Raw genomic sequence first — 25,263 nt, 5'->3', positions numbered from 1 at the left:
GTTAAAAGTTGAAGTCAAATTTCGCTGTCTGAGAAAGACAGTTAACCATAATTGCTCCCCAGGCACCCAATGTGGCAGCCTCTCTCACCTCTGTAGTTTGGAGTGGTTAAAAGCAGTGGAATTCCCTACTAGATAGCAACCCCAGAGACAAATGGTCAGAAATAGAGAGAGGATGGGAGTCGAAATTACTTAAAAGAGCAGTTTTTGTACGATCAAGTGAAATTATGTACTATATAACATGCTATATTCTGTGTTTAAATAACTGTATTTTTCATCAATATTTAGGGTCATACAGGGTTTACAAATGTGCCGACATACAAAATGAGATTTCATATGCTAAGCAATCTTAAACATGTTCCATAAGACCTCAATGGAACACTGTCTATAAAGCAAAATCACCAACAAGATGGCTTACCTCTGCTCTAGAATGTCACTCTTGTCTGAGTTATTAATAGAGGCGATGAATAGGTTGATGAACCAGGTGAGTGAGTACTGGTACATGGGCTCGATATTGGCCAAGTCTGCGATGGAGAAAAAGAGGATGGCGGAGTGTACAGCAATGGGCGTGTAACCCATGCGCGTCTCGTCGATCTTCACCTCCGTCACCTCGGCGATGGCCTGCTTCTCGGAGATCTCATCGGCCAGCACCTTGGAAGAGGAGAGGATCTTGACAGCTGTCTCGTCCTCCAGGATGTTGCCCTCCGACGAAGACAGCACCTCCAGGATCTTGTCCTCGATCTCCTGTAGCAGTCTTGAGGGGGGTGTTAAAGGTGATGTTATCAGTATCCAACGCCCTCCCCCCCCCTTTTCTCTCTTTAAGCTAATGGCAGGGTACCTGATGGTGTACCGTACTTTTGATTGGACAGACCAGGAAGACCAGGTTTATTGAATTTAGTCAATCACTGATCTGATACATTTTCTCCACTTGTCAGTTCAATGACTCAAGACACATGACCTTTTGAGTCAGTGAAATCATTTGGCTTTACAAGAACTGTGTCGCCTACCCCGTTGCTCTGTGCTTTTACCTCTTGTTCTCTGCCCCCTGCAGAATGAGGACCTGTTTATCTTCCTCCAGGTCAGGCCTCTCCCTGGCCACAACGATGCCCAGCAGCTGGTCATGCATGCCCTCAGGGGTGATCATGAAGTTCAGCAGAGTCACCTGCAATGCCGGGCAAGCGTTAGTCCTCACAAATACCAAACATACACTTAAGAGCATGTTTCTGTTTTACTATCTGGGAAAGGAAAAATAATGCAGTGTGACTAAGATAAGGGTTAGGGTTAAGGTTAGGTATGAAGGTTAGGTTATTGAGGTTGAGTATTTTATTTTGTTTGTAAAACACAGTTCATGTGTTCCTGCCACAACCTTTTCCCTTTTTCTTATGAGAACTTATGAGAGCAAGGGAAGTGAGCCGGACACACCCAGTCGTTAGGGGCCTCCTATCCTAGAGGTTAAAAGCCAATATCTGGTATCTAATCTCCGCTTTAATAAATGAGTGCACTCCCCTGGGCCTCTAATTCCATTTCTATCGATGTGGCGGCCTGCTCGGTTGGAGGTAAAGACCCTCAGAGCCTGTATAGATCCCATTTTAAAATCCCCTCCCGCTCACTTCTAGTTCCTTTGGCCTAGCTTAACGGTCCGCTCTGATTGGAGGTATTGTGTTTCATATACGGCTCGGTGGGACGAACAAGTGCCTATCATGAGGTTTTACTGTAGGGAGTCCGGGGGAAGAACTCAGCTCGTAAAAAATGAGATGAATCTGTTTAATGGTGGACCATAAAGAAACTGCCCTGCAAATAGATGCTCGAAATGCGATCCCCGGTAATGCCTTTTCTCTCCGTATTGTGATTCAGTTAAATGTGCCTTGTCTGGAAATGGCTTTTTTCTGGGGGCATGCTCGAGGGCTTGCGCTCACTCACCTGTATTGGTGTTGCTTGTGGTGCAACGTTAAATGGAACATTATAGAAATTATGTGTTGTTGCGGGGGGGTGCATTGTTGCTCAAGCACTGTGACCCAAAAACTGCAATGCGTAACTCGCTGTGATCTCAGCTCCCTTCGCTCTCTGAGAGAAATATCACGCTCTTCTCTCCAGTCAAGGCAGTTTGAAAGCCTCACAGTCTGAACATCACTCCAATCCTTCCCTGTGGCGGGTGCGTTTTTTTGTGCGCTTTGGTTGAAAGAGTAGTGGCGCATTTAGCTCTTTTACTGCGAAATTCCAAACATCTGAATGTTATGGAGGCCTGTTACAATTCCTGTTACAATCACAGATGATGCTACTGTTTCATGTTGACTGGTGTAGGTATGGTTTCAAACAATCTGTCTGCAGGGAGAAAGGAAAAGCCAACCAGGCTCCTCAGTGATTTTGCACCGCTTCTTTTTTACTTGGCGTAGCACAAACAGGCCAAGATCTCTACCTCTCGTCGGCAGAGTTGAAACGCGTCCCCATCTGCATGCCAGCGAGTTTTGGGAAGCGTGAATGAGCAGGAGAGGCTCATTAGAAGTAAGCGTACACCTGCCTCGGGCAGATGTGCCGCTCGGCTACTGACAGAAAGCCGCAGACTGTGTAGTCACGCTTGTCTGCGGAGGATGGTTTAAGAGCTGTCATCATCCTGCGCAGGTAGACGTGGTAGCGAGGGTGCTCTTTGAAATGAAGTCTCACAAGTTCAAAGCCCTACGGAGCTCCAGTTTGCTAGTTTTCTTTCAAACCCAATTGCCTAAATTGGTTCACACCTGTTATCTTAGCCATGCATACATGCTTTTGTATAATTGCTCAAACCAAATGCAGCGATCTTTAATTATGACAGAGTTACCCTGTGTGGGCTGTTCCTTTACTCACAGACCTTTTTCATTGCATTGAAAAAAAAGAATTATCCTAATTAGTGAAACGGTCAAATATTTTAGCACCCTTGCACTTTACAATGGAGCAAAATTACCTATTTTTTTCATTTTAAAACAGTTTGAATGGGTGCGTATGTGTCTATGTGTATGCATCATGTGCAGCCTTTCTCAGTGTGTGTTCTGTGTGAGTCCGGCACGCATGTCCTGTGTGTTTACTCTTCAAACCTTAACAGAGGTTTCTGGCAGGTAGTGGGGGTTGCGGAGCTTGGTGGTCATGTAAAATCGGAAGTCCGGGGCGTATTCGATGGTGGAGTCTCCCAGGCGGATGCAGGTGGCGCCCCCCTGCTTGAAGGTCTGCTTCAGCAGCAGGGGCTCCAGGATGGCGTCTAGCTCCTCGCCGATGTTCTCCAGGAGCACTAAAAGACAACGGTGCTGTGTTCAATAAATCAGAGCATTTGAATGAGTGGGTAACATATGACATGGATATAAATGCGACAAACCCATCACGCCCGAAACTACATGCACGTATTGTCTTGCGCATGTGCGCAACAAAAGTTCAACAATCGCCTTTGGCTGCCAATTTTGTCAAGTCTTTTCATCACACAGAATGCACTTCGACGCTGAGGCAAACAGATGTTCTGTTGGAAATGTACTTCTCTTTCAAAATATTTTTTTAATCGGAATAGAACTTGGTCTGTTCAGTCACTTTGTGTTTGCAACTTTAAGATTTTTACTTTCTGGTTTGAATGCACTTGGCAAATTCTAAATTCAATATTCTATCCTATGCAACACATCTCCTCCGATACCTTTCAAACACCCTGTGAGAAGCTGGCAAAGACCGAATGTATCTGGCTCTCATGGTAAATGAAAGACACAGGCTTGTGACAAGACTTCCGCTTTTAGACATTAACAAAGCGACACTCCGTCTTAACTCCTCCTTTATACATGCTTTTGTATACTGGATGGGATGAACAGTGCAGAAGAGAACACCCCATCAGTTACAGTTGATTGCATACGTACTCACTCCTCTTCTACTTTTCAAAAGTTGATTTGGACTAAATATTCTATCATTTAAAATAAAAGTGAAAATGAAATGTATGTGGTGAGAGACAACCAAGGAAATATGTCCACAGTAATATTGAAAAAAACTAAACATGAAATGAACACAAAATACAAAGCCTTAACAACACATTACTGGGTAAGTATTTTATATATTTTCAGGCATGGTGGGTGATTCTGAGTAGCCAAGTTACAGTTTTGACTTAATAAATCTGTTTTGAAATCCATGGCAAAACTTCACAATTGCTGCCTAGCCAATCCCTAACATCTCAACAGAGCCTGAAGAACCTGGGAAAGAACAACGAAAAACATATTGTATAATCCAGATACGCAAAGCTATTACAGGCTTGCCTGAGAGGACTCACAGATGTCATGGCGGCCAAAGGGGTTTTAACATGTACACAATACATATATATGCGGGGGCAATATGTGTTTTATTTTTCATCCATTAACCAGATATTTTGTGGAGATTGTTGACAAAAAAGAAAAATATATCTAAAAAAAAATATTTCAATAACGCTTTCTTGTATAACAAACTGTAATGTCCCAGGGGAGTGAATACTACAAAATCCACTACACATTCCTTTTCAATGACTGTATCAGAGGGCTTTGTTTCAGGTGTTTCTTTTGATACATTCTATGGTAGATTAGCTGTGAAATATAGTACCTTATTAAAAAAGTAAACTCTTGACCTGCTCATCCAACATCATCTGGTTAACCAGCCACATTCCATTATAGGACCCTAACAGACCATTACTGCCCCTTCTAGGAGACAATTACTAATAATCAGCCCTGTCATACTGAATATTCGGTTTCTATATCTTAATCATTCCAATGGGGATGCGTAAGTGTTTTTTACTGTCCTCTGTCTTTGAATAGGCTGTCATGGAGACAGAACACATTTGCGTATATTAACTAACTGATTCCATTAATAACTGACCTCACTACTCACTACTGATTTCTTTCTTGTGGTTCTTCTGAACTCTTTTGAACCACCTTCTATTACACATCTCTGGTTAGTAATAATTATGTAATATGCTATTAAGCTCTGGTTATTAGGTATTATAAGTTGAATATAGGGAGACTGATTACTTCCAGCAAACAAACAATACAACACACATTTAAAATGTTATGTCAGCCAACATACTATAGTTTTTTTTACCCTGAGACTATTGGTCCTAATGATAACCTACAACAATATATTAAGGTCAGTCAGTACACCCATTCACATTAACTGTTTTACTTTGCAAGACTTTCCTAGTCCTATTCCGACAAGAGCTACCCGCATATGAATCACTACTAACTGACATTGACACAGGTTTTGTTAAACTACTAAACACAGAAAGTTACAACAAAAAAGTCCACACAATGGCAGTGAGAATTGACGCAAGCCAATTACACCAAAGTGTTAAAACTCAAGGTCTTTCAAATGGTGCATTGAACAAACAAACAATGCAAACAAATCAAGCCCGTTAATCTTATAGAGACGGCATACATTTGCCCCCACAAAGACCATAGAGTCAGCCTTTCTCTGAAACAGTAAAGCAGCCATAGTTATAACAAACCAGCACACCCTTTTGGTCACATCTCATCTGTCATGTACACTACCCCATAGAAATATGAAATATGTTTACCCCATCACAAAGCTCCTAAGAGGGGTTGCAGACAGAAAAGTAACCAAAACTGTATGTATCATTTAAACATTCCCCTGGGGAAGAGATTAACCAGAGGCGACGACCAGATTGCATTTGTCTGTGTTCTATGATGCAGAATGTTAAAGCGGTGAAGAGAGACCCCTTCAGGAGACTGGGAGTACTGCAGTGGCCGGTGGTTATTACCTGACATCTAAACAGGATGGCCTCAATACCATTAGTTTCAACACCCAACGCAGTTTGGATTCAGGATTATGCCGGTTTACCTGGTGTGCCGAACTGGATGCAGTTCTCCAGGGTGCGGACAAAGTCTCCGTCGCTCAGTTTGATGATGTGCAGACTATTGGACTTCTCCATGTTCTTCACCCACTTGTTGGCCTGGCCCTGTGGGTCGATCATCAGGGGCCACCTCCGGGCGTTACTGCGCACATATGCACACACGCACACACACACACACACACACACACACGCACACACACACGCACACACACACGCACACACACACACACACACACACACACACACAGAGAGAACCTCGGGTATGGACAGTGTAGTGATTTCTAGGCAGACATGAGACCGCCTATTTTACTTTCATGAGACAATGGAAAAGGGTGGGAGGGATTTAGACGTATGGCGCAGCAGGAGGGCGAGAATTCCCCTGGAGCGCGCTTTAAGTCATTTCTCAGCAGGGGAGACGGAGGGTTGCATGAAACAATTCACTAGCACAAGTCCCACCACTGAACACAGTTCAGATAAGGTGAGTGGAAACAAATGCCAACCCATCCCCACCACCTGGCACCCATGGTTCTATTTGAATATTTTAATTGAGTAACAAATGCAAAAGGGCAGGACAGGATTCTCTTTTATTTCAGGAAATATACTGGGTGTTCCATCAACTCTAGTTGAGAGAAATAAATCAGCGTATGTTTCCATGATCACGTCGTGGACATTCAAGTCTATTTTAGTTGAAAGGGGAATGGATAAGCTCTCAGCTGTTGGCCTAAAATGGCTACTGTGTATCCTCAGAGGAGGTTGTTAAAAGTACTGGAGGTAGTGAATGAGGTAATTATGTTCGCCTCACAGTGTAGCCCCATGAAAAACACTGGGAACTGTAAAAAGCTCATTATCGCTGATGTCGAATGACACCTTGATGTCGAATGTGGGTGTCACCGCCTCACAGTTTTTATAAGTGAAAATAAAATGTCAAATTCTCAATGATAACTGATTGACTACTAAGAGACACTTTGGAATGGTATTCAGTAAGCACCAAGCGGAGAAAACCTGGTTTCTGTTGCACTACATTTTGCCATGAATTCCACCCAGGGTAAAGAATGACTCTATAAAGCCAGTTATTTCCAGATCTGTTCGAACAAGCCCACATACTTTGACTTGGTTTTAATACGCCAGAAAAAAATCAAAAACATAAAACAACCAATCTCAGCTTTTTAGTAAGAAAATACTACACCTTCCCCTACTGATCCTGTAGTTGTGAAGGTTAATTTTATACTGGCTTTCAACTGGGAAAGCTCCCCCATATATAGTATTTTATGGCCAATCCCATGAAGACTACAAACATCAATGTTGGCCCATACCAAGTGTTTGGGGGAGGCAGACTTACGAGATGATGATGCCATTGTCAATGGAGAAGCTGTCAGAGGGCAGGCCAGCTATGATCCAGCTACGAATCTTCACCGGCTCGCCCAGCGTTTTCATCAGGGACATGTTGCTAGAGCACGGGATTTCTCTGCTTTTACACAGCTCTAGCCACTCCACGGTCTGAGCCTTTAACACACACACACACGTAAAAAAAACACACACACACACACACACACACACACACACACACAGACGTAAGCTCACATTCCTAGATCAGCGCACACACATTTAACATCTGCACGTAAGAGACTATAATGTCCAACAGACTAGATTGAGGCTACATTTTAATGGTGTTCGGCCCATCGGCTTTAACACACTGTTACTTTAACGCATTGCAGCTACACTGAATAAGCCCACCTGATTCAAAATCCCTCCCTCACTCCTAACCCATTCGCCCCCAATGGTTCTGTCTAGGACAAGGTACACTCAGCACTGAATCTCTTCCTCCCCCTTAAGCACTGCTTGTGGAGCTCAGTTGGAAGCTGCATTTCCCAAGTCAACCTGGTGAATTGCCTGTGGTGAAACACAAAGTGCCTGTCCACCTGGAGGTTTTAAATGAAAGTGTTCTTATTCCTATTTTATTAACCCGGAAGTGTGACTAGGCGAAGGTAGCCTGTGCTTATAAAACAGCATGGGTTACACAAACAATAATCACTATATTCACACATGCAAAATAAACTGTACTTTATCTGTTGTGTGAGTTATTGAAAGTTATAAAAAGAATGAATATTATTCAAAGATATAAATAAAATAAAAAAATTGCTGCTACGTTTTGATCGGCCTCCTAAATTTTTCATGACGGTTTGTGTTTGTTGTTAGACACACTTGCGTAAGGGGACAGGCGTGAAGCAATAATAAGGTCTTCTGAGGGATGCTCTTTAAAGCAGTTCCCTTTCCACATTCACAGGACAGTACACAAGTTAAATATTTAATCAATGGTGTTCTCTCGTCTTCGCAACATCAAAGCTCGATCTTAGTGTTGACTGAGGTCATCTGCATCCAACTCAGACAGGCAAGCATGAATATAGACGCACACATTTTATATGACATTTAAACAAATGCAGGTAAACAAGGGCTGCATTCACACAGCCAGCCTTATTCTGATAAAGATCGGATGTGAAAAAGAACTGACTTGATTGCTCAAGGACCAATTAGTGGGAAAATAAGATTTTAATGTGGTTGCCTGTGTGAACATTTGTGGCACACTATGGTAAACTTATGGTACATTTACTGTATATTTCCACTGAAGGGCAATCAATCTAAATAATGTACCTTTTTTGAATAAAACAGGGAATTTCCATGAAGGGATTCTTCTCAATTCCTTGTTGACTGAAATGTCTTAAAAGTAGATGTCCTGCATTTGTCTCTACCTGCTATGTACCAGCAAGGGTGCAGAGATTGTTGGTGTCTCAGATGAGGTAGCACTGTGTTAATAAAATGTGCTGTATTTACTTAGCATTGAGGTGCTTTTTTATATGGCAGCATTTGAGGTGCTTTTTTATATGGCAGCACCACAGAAACATGTTGGCCGCTAGTGTAGTGCTCACGATAACGTGTTTTTATTTTGCCCATGAGTGTCAAATAAAAGTCCATGAAGGGATGTCAACACAGCCCTCCCCCACCGGAAAACAAATACCCATAGAGGATACGCCCATAAGTGGCCATCTGGGGCAAGGTGGCGCGTTTGCAGGCAAATTTTCTGCCAGAACAGTGGACGTGCACCGTAAGACTTTAATAGTCCGGCACTAAGGGACTGAGAAAAACAGTTTTGTAATCAATGATTTCTGTCATGACACCACCGTGGGGGACCTACCTGTCTGTAGCTGGAAGTGAACGCTCCCAGGTAGGCTACGATGGCCGAGGAGATGAGGATGTCCCCTGTCAGGTTGGTGTAGAGCTCCCCGAGGTTATAGGCCATCTCGGCCCAACGAGTTTTCTCGCCGCCAAGCCCGCCGATCAACTGCTCCGCTCGCTCCAGCTTCTTACTGCACGACTCCACCTAGAGGTTGAGATGGGAACGACACGGATCAGGATTCGTCGTAACAACAGGCGATTCCTTCAATGTTTTAAAAAAACGAAACGTCTCTAATTTGATGGCAGAGGCTACAACATGAACACACTGAGGAGGAATGCATCTATCTTTCATTTGCACTCGGGTGATTGCATACGTCTTGGAACCGGAGGGCCTACCGGGAGTTGTCCTGTGTGGACTTAGTAAGACTGTTTTCACATGCAAAAGTGACCCATTTTGCCAATTTTTTATCCTGGGCCATAGTCTGGTGCCCCATGGGTCAGCTCAATTAAATACTCACCAGTGACACTTATCTCCATTTCAAATATTTGGTTATAACAAGTTACATTTGGAAAAGATTTGCATTAGTGGAGCAAAACATTCTGAACATCAGTTAACAAAGGATTGCATATTGATGCATACAGCCAGCAACTGCTGCAAGAAAAATGCTTAGTGTTCCAATTAATGTTCTATTGAAACATTCCAGTAATCTGTTTTATTTAGCCCACCGTTTCATTAGATGATTGACGATAAAACCTGTATTTTCTCTCTATTTTTTTTATGCACACTATAGTAGAGGCATTTTAATACAAATATGTTAACACTCATGGACTATTCAAGTTAATAGGAGTATGTAGACCACAATAACTCTAATGGAGTATTATCTAAGTTCATCTACATTTTCTGAACATAACATACAAGCATAATAAACTGTCCCAAGTTAGTATGTCAACGAGTTGTGCTCAGGATAACCATGGACTTAAAAGGCACCACTACGGAGTAGTAAACTATTCCCTGCTAGACAGAGAACAGTGAATTACCCTGCAAGTAAGCAAGTGGAGAAATAAGAGAAAGCATGAAAGGCATTGAATTCTGGGGAAAAAATAGGCATCTTCTCGAAACTTCCAAGAAAACCCAAAAGCAACAAACTTCAAAGCCAGTAAACAAACAGACCTAGTGCTGAGTCATTAGTTGGGATTGCTGCAATACTTTTCAACTTAAACAAGATGTCAGCATTTCCCAAACAAATATCCCTGATGGTTTCCTTAAGAGGAGCCACATTTGTAAATGTTTTATTTCAAGAACGTCTGGAAAACAATGCGTTCAGTTTAACTTTTCTACTGTGCTTTTATACTCTCTGGCAAATGTTCCTCTGGCAACATTTCTTTCACTTAACAAAATACTGCAAACAAAATTTAGCAACCACATTATCATGTCAAATAAGTGCCAAAAGGGAAGGAGATATAGAACTCAACTGAAACCTGAATTATGTTCAATCAAAGATAAATAAAATTGCCTAAAATACTTAGATATTAAGAAATATTACAAAGTGGATAGCTGCCAACCAGAGGACGGTGGTGTACTGAAGGATAGTGGTTCTCTGGAAGTTGAGCCTGACCCAATACCACCAACCTGATTCTCCAGGTCAGCCTTCTTGTTCTTGTTGGCCTCCAGTGTCTCCTGCAGTTTGGCCAGCTTGTCCTGGACTGCTTTGAGGGAAGCCTGTTTTTTACGCAGGCTCTCCATAGCCACCTTCAGCTCCCCTTCGGCCTGAGATAGTTTCTCCTTCTTAGGGGCCACCACTTTGGCCACCCTGAGAGAGGGAAACATTAAAGATTGGATTTCTATTCTGGAAAAATCATTATACTTAATAATAATAAACAGGTAAATTTTTCTTCCAATTTATACCTTTCTGAGACATCTCTAGGCTTTGAAATGCTGTATTATATATTGTAACAATTGTTAGACTATACAATGATGACCTTCAGTATAAATGTTTTCACAGAAGCGTAGGTTCAGTGAGAACCACTTGGTCAAAATAATACTCACTTGTCATAGGATTCCATTGCACGCACCCACTTGCACAGGCCCTCAGCGGCTGTAGAGGCAGTACGGATCTTCTCGGGGACAAAGTCGGGGTTGGTAATGTACTTGTTTCGGATGACTGTGATGAGGTTGGACGGGATGTTGTCCTTATCATACTCGTGAAGGCTCTGAAGGAACTTCATGTCTCCAAGGAGTTTTTTGGCTGGTCCCCAGAAGTCCTCTACCTTCTTGCCGGAGCCCGAGGGGTCGGGAATGCGGTCCGGTTTTAGGCCCTTCAGGATGCAGATGGACTCCATCACCAGCTTGACTGCAGGTGGAGGACTCTTCATGGACTTGACCACCGTGATGTCCTGGACAAAAAAGGACCCAGGTACAGTCCCAATAAGCTAGTCAACTATGCCAGAACCTTTTGCTTTAAGTAACTTCTTCTGTTTGCACTTTTCAAACTGAATGTTGACGAGAGATTTAGACTACACAAGGATTATCGTTAGGATTTTAGTTCATTAAGCAGTAATTTAATTTTAGAGCTTAGTTATACGTTGAGTTAGTCTTATCCCATATCACAGTAAGCTTGAAAGATGTGTTCTGACTATGGTCTGACTAGGCAACAGAAGATATGTTGGGAAAACAACATAGAAAATTCTGAGATCCTAGGAAAGAAGTTCACTAGTCATTGCTGTATACAGGACTACGAAATCATCTTCTAATGTTATCCCACCTGGTTGGTGAGCGTGTCCAGAGCAGACAAGGCAGACTCCAGGATGGGCATGGCAATGGCCAAATCGGCATCGCACTCGTCCTTGATGGCCTTGGCTGCCATGGCCTGTTCGTTGGCCACCGCCTCATCCATTTTCACCACCTTCTCGGTTTTGGCGACCTCCACTGAATCATGCTCGATCACCACCATCATCTCATCCACCTCCTTGCTGGCCACACGCAGCTGGGGCTGAAGGGCCTCCAGTTCCACCTGCATGGTGGCCACCTGTGCGGCTGCAGACTCCAGCTTCTCCAAGCCCACCTCATAGCGCCGCTTTAATTTCATCACCTCTCTGTGGATTTGTGAGTGGTGGGTTATCATTATAGACTTGGACCGAATGGCTGTATTTGGTTATATCTTTATTCTGTAAGAAACATTTCAATTTAGCCCTATCCATGAAGTGTAAAATATTAATTATGCTGGAGTTTTGGGAAACCATGTGTTGATCACCTCTGGCATAACATAAACATTTCTAGCATCAGCTATATCATTATTAAAAACATGGGACCCAGATCCAAATTTGGCATTCCAACTACTGCAGTTGCTGGCTACACATTCAATTTTAGATTGCAAGAACAAAGTTTCCATAACAAAAAAAAAAAGACTTGGGTTAGTCATAAGGTTAAAAGGTTTGGTTGAGGTTAGTTATAAAGTTATATTTCGGATCTAAAATTAAGCAAGGTCTATGGTTTATATTATGGCTGTGAAAGCTCACCACAAATAGATCAGGGACCAGGTTAAGAATACAGGTAAAGGCTACATATTTCAAGGAAAAATAATCAGCTTTATCCATGCACAGCTTCCTGCTTTAAAGGACAGTGTCCTTGTGTACTGACAAATGGCCAGTGTGCTTTGAGTGATTCTTACGCTCTCTTCTTATCCAACAGGGCCTTGAAGGTGGAGATGAGCTCAAGGTAGGAGGTGGGTGTGACATAGTTGTGGCGCTGTAGCTCAGACAGGAAACGAGCCGACAGCTCGAAGGTGGACGTGTGGAAGCTCTTGCACATGTCAATGCAGCCTGCCCGTGACTGGTCAGTCATCTCAATGTCTTCCAGGAACCGAGAGGCCACCGCCTGCAGTGCGTCCTCAGGCCAGCTCTGGGAAGAGACATAGTAGGTTAAGTTCTTCCCTGCAGTAACGGTTAGTTTTTTGGGAAGATGAAGCTGAGCCTAGATCTGTTAAACCAAACCAGGAGGAGAAGCAGTTACATGGGTAGAAGGAACAATTGCAATACTTTATATGAGCCATCTGGATGGCGACATTAGAAACAATCGTTGTTTTGTGACAAACAGCAGTTATTCAGACAGCAATTTTTCTCACTGAAAACTTGGTAAATAACTAAAGTAGTAAGACACTGTTGATGTGATTGTATGCATTATATGAATACTTGAAGCCAAATGTTGGAACAGCGTTCATTGACAGCTAATAATACCAGGGTTGTGGTTTCAATACACAAAATGTTTTGGATGAATAATTAACAGTATATAGTACCTGGAACCAGTCAATGGTGCAGCAGTTGATGAGGGCAGGAAAGCGTCTTAAGCGGCTCCTGAAAGTGTCACCAATAGGGCTCATTGCCAGTACCACATGCAACTGAGAGCGGCAGCGCTCCAGGAACAAGTTGAAGAGTGACAGCGGGCTGCCGTCCGTCTGCTTGTCACGCTCTCGCTGGCGGTCCAGAACGCGCATGCGCTCGCAGATCTCCTGTTTTTCATCCACTGCAAACAGGTTGGGAACCTGGTGCAAGGAGAGGATTGAACAGTTTGTGTTTAAAAGTGTTGTTTTTAATATATGTCCCTCATGCATGACGCTGTAGAGCTATCTGAAGAGAGATTTTGAGCTGCGTTCTACCTATATTGACCAAATGCTTTTGTTAGAAAGGTTTGGCGTGCGTGTGTGGGACATTGGTGAGTGTTCTGTGTTCACTGTTGTCTTGTGTCCTTTTTCACAGTTGTCTCTTTTTCTTCATTATCCAAGATTAAATAACATTTATAAAAGATACCCAAAATTACATAAACATTTGGTCTTTAACACTTTAGTCTAAAAACTATTTAAAACGAGCAACGCCACTCTTTGGGAAAATCTCGATTGCATATAATAATACACAGTATCCGCTCTAGTATTTGATGAGAAAGCCAGAGGTCATGATCCTCTGACCTTCTCCTCCAGCGACATTTATGACGGAGAGAAATATGCAATTAAGATCTTCCCTTTGTTTCTAAAGTAATATGGAATTATTTATCTGTCCATCCATCACCTCTCCGGTGTTGAGCAGGTTGCTGACATCCTCCAAGAAGGACTCCATCTTGATCTGCGTGTCGGTAAAGAGGAATACCCCATGCGTGTCACCTTGTGCAGACTTGCGCGTGATCAGCTTGAGGTCTTCTCGCCACTCCGTCATGCCATAGCTCTTGGAAATCTCTACCTGTTTGAATATTATATTGCCATTATAGTGGGTATAGAAAAGAATTACCCCCCTTTAAAATAATCACATTTTGTTGCTTTGCAGCCTGAAATGAAGACAGACACAGTTTTTGTTTCATTCAGCTGTATTTTCTCAGTGCAACTTCCATCCAAGTGAAAGATATAACACCAACATGTCAGAAAACTAAAAAATAAATAATCACTGAGTTGGAAAAAGGATCACCCCCTTGTGTCAGCATTATGTTGAACAACCTTTTGCTTTAATTACAGCCTTTAATCTGTTGGGATATGTCTCCACTAACTTTGCACATCTAGACGTTGCAATATTTGACCACTCTTCTTTGCAGAACTGCTCAAGTTCAGTTAAATTTGATGGTGACCGTTTGTGGACTGCTGTCTTCAAGTCATTCCACAGATTTTCAATGGGGTTTAAGTCTGGGCTCTGACTAGGCCAACAAGGACATTCACATTTTTCTCTTTCAACCACTGTGTGGTCAGTTTTGCTGTGTGCTTTGGGTCATTGTCATATTGGAAGGTAAATCTTCTTCCCATTGACAACTTTCTGGCAGATAACAGCAGATTTTCCTCAAGAATTTGACAGTATTTTGCCCCATCCATTTTCCCTGCTATCCTGACAATTGATCCCTGCTGCAGAGAAACAACCCCATAACATGATATTACCACCTCCATGCTTTACTGTAGGAATGGTGTTATTTGGATGGTGAGCTGTATTGGATTTTCACCAGACATAGAGGCCAAATTATAACATTTTAGTCTCATCTGACCATAACACCTTTTTCCACGTGGCCTTAGAATCTTCTAGGTGCGTTTTGGCAAAGCTCAGTCCTGACTGCATGTGGCTTTTTTCGTGCAACCCTCCCATACAAGCCACATTTGTGGAGAATTTGTGATATTGTTGTCACATGCACACAATGACCACTCTTTGTCATGAATTCCTGCAACTGCTTCAGAGTTGCTGTAGGCCTCTTGGTAGCCTCTCTGACCAGTTTCCTCCTGGCTCTTTCATCCAGTTTGAAGTGACATCCTGACCCAGGGAGGGTCTGTGTTGTACCAAATACCTTCCACTTCTTAATAATAGACTTCACTGTGCTTCTAGGCACTGATTTTTTTCTCCTGACTTGTGCCTGTCCACAACTTTATCCCAGAGATCTTTTGACAATGCCTTGCCACCCATAGTTGATTGTTTTCGTCAGTTGCACTACCAAGGACTGAAATGCTTCAGGAAAAGCTTGTTTCATGTTGAGCTAATCAAAATGACCACAGCTGATCACAGTTGAAAGGCTTTGTGTGCTATTAAGAAGGTGATTAACTACACCTGGTTGGATTTACAAGTCATTTTTAGGAGGGGGGTGATTCTGTTTTTTAATTTGTATTTTTTTTTCCTGACAAGTTGGTATTAAATCTTTCACTTGGATATTATAAGTTGTAAATACAGCTGAATAAAACAAAAATAGTTTTTGTCCATTTTCATTTTAGGCTGCAAAGCAACAAAATGTGATTATTTTAAAGGGGGGTGATTCTTTTATGTACCCACTGTATATTGACAGTTTATGCAATTAGATGAAAGAGGACTTGTTAAAAAAAGAATGCTGTCGCAACCTGGAAGAGCTCTGTCTCCGCCATGTGGGCAGCCAACCGGGTGAGGGACTGCCTCCCGCTACCGCCCACCCCCACCAGCATGGCATGGCCCTGCGGCTGCTTGAGCACGCGCGAGATGCGGCACACATGCTCGATGGCGAAGCGGAACAACACCAGGTTCATGGGTGCCTTGCTGACGTTGTTGTACTCGTCCAGGTGTGTCTCGACCACCTGCCGCAGGTGGTCCAGGTTGTCCATCTCGCGGTAGTCGCGGTCCTCGCCCTTGGGGTCGTGAAAGTCACAGAACATCAGGCTGCGGAGGTCGTCCTCCATCACACACCCGTCTTGGTCCCGGTCCAGGTGCTGGAAGAGCTGGTGGAAGTCTTCTTTGAGGTCGGTGTGGCACACCTCCTGAAGGTAGCCCACCAACCAGGCCCGGTCTGAGTCGTGCACCAGACGATCATAGTACACCCTCTGGACCTAGCAGGGTACAAAAAGGAAAATAATTATCAGCATGGCAAATGAACACACACGCATTATTACTCTCCTAACAATTAATTTGTCGTAACCAAAAGAATAACAGATACATACTGTATAGGCTTGATATTAACCTTTGTAGACAATTTCCTTTCAAACATGTAGGATCTTTTTTTAAGTGATTTAAAGTAATGTAATGTCTTGTTCACACTATAAGTTTTAAGTGATTCAATTTTTTTGCCCATATCTGTTTTCAATCAGATTTTTTTCCAGCAGTATGAACAGGTAAAAACGTCAAGTCACATTCCAAACCACATTAATATCTGGCCATGTGGACTTGTGTCTGAATTAATGGTTATATCTAACATATTTGGCCCGAAGTGCTTTAATCTCTATGTGACATGTTGTTTGACAGGCCGCAGAGTCACATAACCATGACAAATACTATCATGGGGAATAGAAGAATGATGCTGTTATTGGTACAGCCAAAAACAGACAAGAATATTTGTCAAACCCTTCAAGATTAATATATTATAACAAGGCCACAATGTAATTTCTGAATTAGGATTTTGATGTCATCACTTTGCTTTTGCTGTTCAGGTGACTACTAAAGACCACAGTCCAGTTGTTTTAGCTGGTAGCTTTGCTAACATAAAGAAACTGATGGGTTTAGCTGAAGTTATTTTTAGCTATATGTATTCAATGGGTTGTTGACGATAACATGAACATGTATTGGGGTTGACATCCATACAAGTATCATACTCACATCTCTACCTCAACAATGTGTGAAATACACATAGAAATCTACTGTTGCCTAGATGTGAGCTAATTTCGCTGGAGGGCAATGAGTAGATTCATAAGCTTTCCCCCATGAGTTTCCGTTGTTTGGGTGGAGCATCTTTATTAACTTAAACCTCGCTGTCTGAATAGTGTCAGTCACTTTTAAAGACAGTGTTTGAACAGTCAGTATTCCAAACAGCATTTAAACATTTTTACTGACATGAACACTAAGGCCTGTAGTGTGAAAAAAAGTGTAGTGTGAAAGGAAGTGTTTCTTCCTGTCAACCCTATTAATATTTAGTTGTTTCCCTGGACAAGCTTGAATGACAATATACCTCATGCACCCAGAGACGCTTGATGATGCTGGGGTTCTCAGCTGATTCAGGGCGGGAAAGACAAACACCCTGGATGACGCGGGAGAAGTCTCGGAGGTTGAACAGGTAGTGGGACTTGGCTGGGGTTGGCAGCAGGTTCTTGGTGGCCTCCTGGTACACAGACATGGTTCCGCTGACAATTTGAGTGGTCAGTGCTGCAAAGGGCTTGGGGAAAGCAAACCTTAGCGAAGTGGAATATGAAATTGGATTAGATAATAAAACACAGATGCAAACACAGAACAGGTACATGATGTTGCCATGTTTGAAGCCCATTGCTTCAAATAAGGCAAGTTTGTTTAGCCAATATACATATTCCTGACTCTAGAAACTGGGTGACATATTATAGCCTCCCAAAAGCTAAAGGACAACACATTTCCCTTAAACCTAAAGCATTTCATAGCCCATTGTTAACAAATGTGAGTATTATCTGAAGAAGCATAGTTAACTTTCTACCTACCATTGGTTATTACAGCCGCTTGAAAAGCAACACACAGGATCAGTGCTTGAATTGTTCAAATTTGAAGATGTATGTATGTAAAATGAATGGTGACATAGCTATATAAAGAGTTGGCCTAACTATCCCCCATGTTTGGCACTAAATGGTCTGTGACAATAGCATTCCTCACTGAAATCTCATACTTCTTTTCCCTCCACAATATCGTAATGAACCACAATGTACGGAGCAGTCTGTGATCATTTATTTTTCACATTTCACAGGCCAGCCCAGTCAGCTCGGCTCAGTCCAGCAGTGTTCAAAGAGTGCATTTGTCTTGGAAGGACTGTGTAGTGTGCCTGTTCAGAGGGATTTGTCTTGTTACATTGATAGACCAGAACAGTTAATCTGTGTTTTGTCATTTGTAATGTTTTCTGTGGACCCCAAGAAAGAGTAGCCACTGCTTCAACAAGGGCTAAAGGAGATTCAAATAAATAGGACCTTGGGGCTAGGCATATGTCTGGGTTTAACTATCTACGTCCCTGAAGAATGTAACAACTTCTCAGCAATATTATATTGTTACCTTATGCTGAGATGCCAGTCCAAGATTCTGGAGAAAATGGTATACATGGTCTTATGGTCAAAGTCGTTGATAGTGACTGTGTTGAAATGGCGTAGGTAGCGGGCTGTTACTGGGTTTCTCCCACCACCTAGGAGCAGAAATGCAATACTTTAAAAATAGCTTTAAGATGGAGCCCTCAGGCACAGATCTAAATCATGTTCACCTGTCCAAAAATCCTTGGATCAGGCTGTCAAGAGATTCAGAAAGTCAGAAAATGTAGAGTGTACCTGACAAATAACTATGGTAGCATGTAAAAGGGCTGGGATTTGCAAATGCCAGACACCATACTAGGGGTGTCGCAATATACCGGTATTGACGATAACGTGACATTACAAAAATGAAATATTGATATCATGTTAAAAATACACATATGGTAATACCGTATTCACTAGGCGAAACCGAAGTTGCATTTTTCCAAAAACCCCTCTCCAAAAACCTTATTCATGTCACATATAGACAAACGATGCATGTGCTTAAACAAGGAGACTGGATCTATGCACTGGTGTTGAAATCAACTTGTTAGCCCCACTAGAACTCCTGGGAGAGATCCGCAAAGATGCACCATTTTTGTAGCCTATACACATGGAAAAAAGGATGTATTATTTTTCCAAAAAACTCCTCTCGGTTTTTCCATAGCTTATTCATGGACAAACGATGCATGTGCTTAAACTATGAGTCTGGACCTAAAAACTAGCGTTTCAATTAACGCCTTTTTGTAGCCTATTCACTAGACGAAAATGTTGTGTATTTTTCCAAAAACTCCTCTTGGTATTCGGCCTTTTGGATCTTTAGTTTATCAGTTCATCTGATTGCGTTTTCACTATGCATTAATTGTAATTGTTCTTTTTGTATGCTTATATTGTTTTATTTGTACAGTTATTATTACAGACTCTCTCCAGCTTCATACACCAACATTTTGAGTTTAATTAATTTGCCAAAAAACAGGGAAAAAACACATTTAAAAAGTTGAAGATTTTTCTTTCTTCAGATTTTATATAAGTACTGCGATAATATCGTTACCGTGAATTATTTTGGCCACGATAATCATGTAGTGAAAATCTGATATTGTGACAGCCCTACACCATACAATGCAATATTCTCAATACTGTCAAAAATTACCATAAGATTAAGTCAAAAAGAATATCCCAAATGCTTCAATGCCTTCTAACAAAGAGTACAATATTAAATTGGATGTAACAGTTGCCTTTTCAAGCTCAAAGTAAGTTGTAAAACGTAGTGTGAAGAAACAAGGGACAGAAAACTGTTCAAAATTTGAATGGATCTAAAATTTCTCAATTAACTCAACAACGCAACTAGCTTTTGATGTAAAAATCTATATTTCAAAGAAAAATATTAGCATTCATTTCTAAATCCCAGGCTTCAGTCCTAGACTCACCGGGAGGTCCCATAGCACACATGATCTGGATGTCCACCAGGTTGATCATGGAACAGTCTTTCAAGTCGTACCAGTTCCAGTGGTCCAGCCACTGACGCAGCAGCTCAATTGGTGGCTGGGCCCCATACATCTCCCTGGCAGGCATGTTCACGTCGTCCACAAACACAACCTGGATAAATACAGTGGGGAGAACAAGTATTTGATACACTGCCGATTTTGCATGTTTTCCTACTTACAAAGCATGAAGTCTGTAATTTATATCATAGGTACATTTCAACTGTGTGAGACGGAATCTAAAACAAAAATCCAGAAAATCACATTGTATGATTTAAAAATAATTAATTTGCATTTAATTGCATGACTTAAGTATTTGATCACCTACCAATCAGTAAGAATTCCGGCTCTCACAGACCTGTTAGTTTTTCTTTAAGAAGCCCTGTTCTCCACTCATTACCTGTATTAACTGCACCTGTTTGAACTCGTTACCCGCATAAAAGACACCTGTCCACACACTCAATCAAACAGACTACAACCTCTCCACAATGGCCAAGTCCAGAGAGCTGTATAAGGACATCAGGGATAAAATTGTAGACCTGCACAAGGCTGGGATGGGCTACAGGACAAAAGGCAAGCAGCTTGGTGAGAAGGCAACAACTGTTGGTGCAATTATTAGAAAATGGAAGAAGTTCAAGATGAAGGTCAATCTCCCTCGGTCTGGGGCTCCATGCAAGATTTCACCACGTGGGGCATCAATGATCATGAGGAAGGTGAGGGATCAGCCCAGAACTACATGGCAGGACCTGGTCAATGACCTGAAGAGAGCTGGGACCACAGTCTAAAACAAAACCATTAGTAACACACTACCCTATCATGGATTAAAATCCTGCATTTAAATCTTTGGAGGGAGCTGAAAGTCCGTATTGCCCAGCAATAGCCCCGAAACCTGAAGGATCTGGAGAAGGTCTGTATGGAGGAGTGGGACAAAATCCCCTGCTGCAGTGTGTACAAACCCGGTCAAGAACTACAGGAAACGTATGATTTATCAAATACTTATGTCATGCAATAAAATGCTAATTAATTACTTAAAAATCATACAATGTGACTTTCTGGATCTTTGTTTTAGATTCAGTCACTCACAGTTGAAGAGTACCTATGATAAAAATTACAGACTTCTACATGCTTTGTATGTGGGAAAACCTGCAAAATCGGCAGTGTATCAAATACTTGTTCTCCCCAGTGTATACAATCAGGCAATACAGTGTATTTTAATAGTTAAGTACATCCAATTCAATAATACCCTATTATATCAGTACAACTCTAAATCAATAATTGAATTCCTTTTTAAAAAATTCAACAGCTATGCATGATGTTGACAAGTATGCCCAGCCTGGAAAACCTACCATTCTCTTGCCCATTGGTGGGCCGTATACCCCTTTTCGGCGCTTGTCAAGCATAGACATGATGATGTTTTGTGTCTGGGCGGCCGTGGTCTGGGCCGAGAAGTTGATCATCAGGGGGCTGTATACTTCCTTGTTCAGACGGTTCAGCAGAAAGTCCTACAGAGGGTTTTGAGAAGTTAGTGTCAATTCACACTGCTAAGTTACCAAGAGTAACTACATCCAAGCAGTACGGTTTAGGTTGGCATTTTATTGTGAAAATAAAATTAATGTCCAGAAGTACAACTTGTAAGTGCTTTTTGTTCATCATTATAACAGCATGGTGATTTGGACCAATTCCTTAAAGGCTGTAGTGGGATTTTTGAGGATAATGTCAAAATTACAATCTAAATTGAAGTTTTGTATTATGAGTCTGGACAGGAGAATATGCAACATCCTTATTATTCAACATTTCTATATTGCTTGCTTGCAGCTGGTATTTCGAGTACCCATAGGAGTTAGATGAAAAGAAGTTTGTGCTTTGACAATAAGAGCTTTTCTTGCAAATCATATTCACTGGAGAATATATTTGGTAAACTCTCTCCTAAAATAATTAAACATTCTAGTTCTGAATGTTCACTTCAGGGTGTATCCTCCTTTGAAAGTACAGCACAAATAATTATTTTTCAGTTCTTTATAATACATGAGATGTCAAGTGACTTTTAAAGAACCCAAGGACACTATACAGCAAAGAGCGTTAAAAAACACAATGATTCAAAGTTACTTAGCTTTAGGCTAGGGATGATTAAGGGACGAACTAAGCTGGGGTGATATCCATACGGAACAGGTGAGGTTTGAGATTATTTTTAAAAGTGGTGATGGGGTTAAGAGTTGTGGTTGGCTATATTTGGAAGGGGGGTTGGGTCCAGAGTTTTTGAGGTCAGTGGTGCAGCATGCTCAGTCAGGACCCCATGGAATTGAAAGGCGGTGTTACACAGGTTATTTGGATTGGTTGCAGAGATAGATGGAGCATGAGGGGTTTAAGTGGACAGCCATCTTAGCTGATGATGGAAAAATGAGCCGCCATCAATAGACAAGCTTTATGAGCTACCAGCATGACCTCGGATATGTGATTGTTCAGTTTGAAAAGATCAGGGGTTATCCATAGGAGACAGGAGGCCCCAAATTCTTGCAGGTGGTTTAGCTGCCCATTCGTCCTGGCAAAATGCCTCCAGGTCATGCGATTTCTTTGGTCGTCTTGCATGAACAGCATGTTTGAGATCTCCCCAGAGTGGCTCGATGATATTAAGGTCAGGAGACTGTTATGGCCACTCCAGAACCATCACCTTTTTCTGCTGTAACCACTAGAGGGTCAACTTGGCCTTGTGCTTAGGGTCAATGTCATGCTGGAAAGTCCAAGATTGTCCAATGCGCAGCTTTCGTGCAGAAGAATGTAAATTGTCTGCCAGTATTTTCTGAAAACATGCTGCATTCATCTTACCATAAATTTTCACAAGATTCCCCGTGCCTTTACAGCTCACACACCCCCAAAACATCAGTGAGCCGCTACCATGCTTCACAGTGAGGATGGTATTCTGTTCACTATAGGCCTTGTTGACCCCTCTCCAAACATAGTGCTTATGGTTGTGACCATAAAGCTCTATTTTGGTCTCGTCACTCGAAAATTACAGTGTGCCAGAAGCTGTGAGGCATGTCAAGGAGCTGACGGGCATAATGTAACCAGGCTTTTGTGTGGAATAGGCACAGCAAAGGCTTCTTTCTGGCAACTCGACCATGCAGCTCATTTCTGTTCAAGTACCATCATATTGTGCTTTTTAAAACAACCACACCGCCATTTTTCAGAGCAGCCAGTATTTCTCCTGAGGTTACCTGTGGGTTTTTCTTGTATCCCGAACAATTCTTCTGGCAGTTTTTGCTGAAATCTTTCTTGGTCTACCTGAACTTGGCTTGGTATCAAGAGATCCCCAAATGTTCCACTTAATAAGTGATTGAACAGTGCTGACTGGCATTTGCAAGGCTTTGCATATCTTTTTTATATCCTTTTCCCTCTTTATAATTGTCCATTACCTTGTTACGCTTTTGACAGTTCTTTTCTGCTCCCCATGGCTCAGTATCTAGCCTGCTCAAGTGCATCCACGTGAGAGCTAACAAACTCATTGACGATTTACACACAGACAATAATTGCTATTTAAAAAGCCACAGGTGTGGGAACTTAACCTTTAATTCCCATTTTCCCCTGTGTGTGTCACCTTGTGTGTCTGTAACAAGGCCAAACATTCAAGGGTATGTAAACTTTTTATCAGGGCCATTTGGGTGATTTCTGTTCATTATAATTTGAAAAGGAGCCAAACAACTATGTGATGATGTATGGCTTCATATGATCACTATTCTTCAACACAAGAAATTTGCATGATTATTATTATTTTTTTTAATCATTCATATTTTCAAAATCAATGCCAACATTTCTGCCAGGGTATGCAAACTTATGAGCACAACTGTATGGTGACTATGGAAAGTATTCAGAACCCTTCCCTGTCTCCACATGTTTTTGTGTTACAGACTTAATTAGAAAAAAAACAGATGTATTTTTTGCCATCAATCTACACACAATACCCGATAAGCAAAACATTTTTATTTTTATTTCTACCAATCTACTGAAAATGAAAAACTGAAATATCTCATGTACATACTGTATATATGTATTCAGACCCTTTGCCACTCTAATATTTCAGTGTGTACACTTTAGGAGTCAAAGTCCCCACCAAAAAGCAAAACCTTAATATATGCCCACAAGGGTTTTTGTCAGGTCCTGACCAGGTTTAGGTTTACAGTAAAACATACAATTGGGCATAGGGTTAAAATGGGGTTCAATTTTAGGTCTAAGGATTACCGGTTAGATTTAGTGTTTAGGATTACCGGTTAGGCATTAGGAATAGATTAAGGTTATGCATAGAGGTCAGGTTATTGAGGTTAATGTTAGGTTAGGGTACATGAAACAAGGACTTCTGGGTCCCCACGATGATAGAAAAACAAATGTGTGTGCATGGTATCAGTATACATGTGTTTCCATGAAATGTGTGTGTGTGTGCATTTCTGAACTGACAATATAGGAGGGACAAAAATTCCCCCAAACTGGTTAAATCAGAAAAATGCAATTGTTTGAGTATTAGGTTAAGGGCAAAAGTTACAATTGGGGTTAGAGTTAGAAATACCGGTAATGCTTAGGGTTAGGCTTTAGGGCTAGGTTAAGTTTAGACATGGTTAGGTTAATTAAGTTTGGTTGAGGTTTAGCGTTAGGATTACTAAAACTAGGATTTTAAAGGGCAATCAACTTTGGTGTCCCAAATTAGATAGCTAAGTATGTGTGTGTTTTAAAACTATAAACTCTGCCGTGACTCAGGTCACACAAATTGTACCATCCTTTAAAGACACCCATTTCCATCCTACCCCATCGACTCCAAAAACAAGTGCAAGATAATTTGCCTGACACAACATCCCAGACAAAAGGCTTGTAGTGTGTAATATGTTTCTAAAGCAAGTCCATCATTGATGGGTGGTGGGGGGGCTGGAAGCAGCATTTGTACGCTATCTAGCTCGGGTGTAACGAGCTAGATAATGGATGGGGGCTGTTAATGTGATGAATTGGGAAGTCTGCGCTCCCCAAGCTCTCCCACCTCTGAGCCCAAAATAGAGAGTTGAGCTTGCGTCTGTCTGGTCCGCCTAGCACTCGAGCAGGGAGCTCGCCAGCGGTGGTGGCGCGCTATAATGTGTCCGTCGGAGGGGCGGGCCCTCCCTTCCAGCTCGGGCCGTGGGCTCATTCATCATACCTGCCACTCCAGAGATGCCGCGCTCAACCAGGCACAGTTACAGACGGTTGGTTCTGCTGTGCAGGGGCAGTGTGCAGCTAGGCAAGAGGGGTTTAGGAAACCCCAGCAAACAATAGCAGAGAAGCTAGTGTCTGA

At 41.9% G+C, this 25,263-nt stretch overlaps 1 protein-coding gene across 2 annotated transcripts in view; it reads right to left on the bottom strand.

Moving 5' to 3' along the window:
* dnah7 (dynein, axonemal, heavy chain 7) overlaps positions 1 to 25,263 on the bottom strand; it is a 163,499-nt gene that overhangs the window by 41,695 nt on the left and 96,541 nt on the right. For both annotated transcript variants that reach the window (XM_010898809.3, XM_034286825.1), the window contains exons 37-53: positions 21,305 to 21,460; positions 19,905 to 20,073; positions 18,470 to 18,596; positions 17,415 to 17,634; positions 15,844 to 16,302; positions 14,057 to 14,224; positions 13,291 to 13,536; positions 12,667 to 12,896; positions 11,761 to 12,091; positions 11,046 to 11,392; positions 10,629 to 10,809; positions 9,018 to 9,203; positions 7,167 to 7,330; positions 5,815 to 5,969; positions 3,063 to 3,253; positions 1,026 to 1,159; positions 416 to 751 (exon numbers count right to left, since the gene is read on the bottom strand). In XM_010898809.3, coding sequence (XP_010897111.2) covers positions 416 to 751; positions 1,026 to 1,159; positions 3,063 to 3,253; positions 5,815 to 5,969; positions 7,167 to 7,330; positions 9,018 to 9,203; positions 10,629 to 10,809; positions 11,046 to 11,392; positions 11,761 to 12,091; positions 12,667 to 12,896; positions 13,291 to 13,536; positions 14,057 to 14,224; positions 15,844 to 16,302; positions 17,415 to 17,634; positions 18,470 to 18,596; positions 19,905 to 20,073; positions 21,305 to 21,460 — 3,800 coding nt within the window. The remainder of the gene's footprint in view (positions 1 to 415; positions 752 to 1,025; positions 1,160 to 3,062; positions 3,254 to 5,814; positions 5,970 to 7,166; positions 7,331 to 9,017; positions 9,204 to 10,628; positions 10,810 to 11,045; positions 11,393 to 11,760; positions 12,092 to 12,666; positions 12,897 to 13,290; positions 13,537 to 14,056; positions 14,225 to 15,843; positions 16,303 to 17,414; positions 17,635 to 18,469; positions 18,597 to 19,904; positions 20,074 to 21,304; positions 21,461 to 25,263) is intronic.

Source organism: Esox lucius, chromosome 16, assembly GCF_011004845.1.
Source record: "Esox lucius isolate fEsoLuc1 chromosome 16, fEsoLuc1.pri, whole genome shotgun sequence".
In the NCBI taxonomy this organism is placed as follows: Eukaryota; Metazoa; Chordata; class Actinopteri; order Esociformes; family Esocidae; genus Esox; species Esox lucius.
The sequence above is the reverse complement of the archived record's forward strand: the minus strand, read 5'-3'. Positions and strand labels throughout refer to the sequence as shown.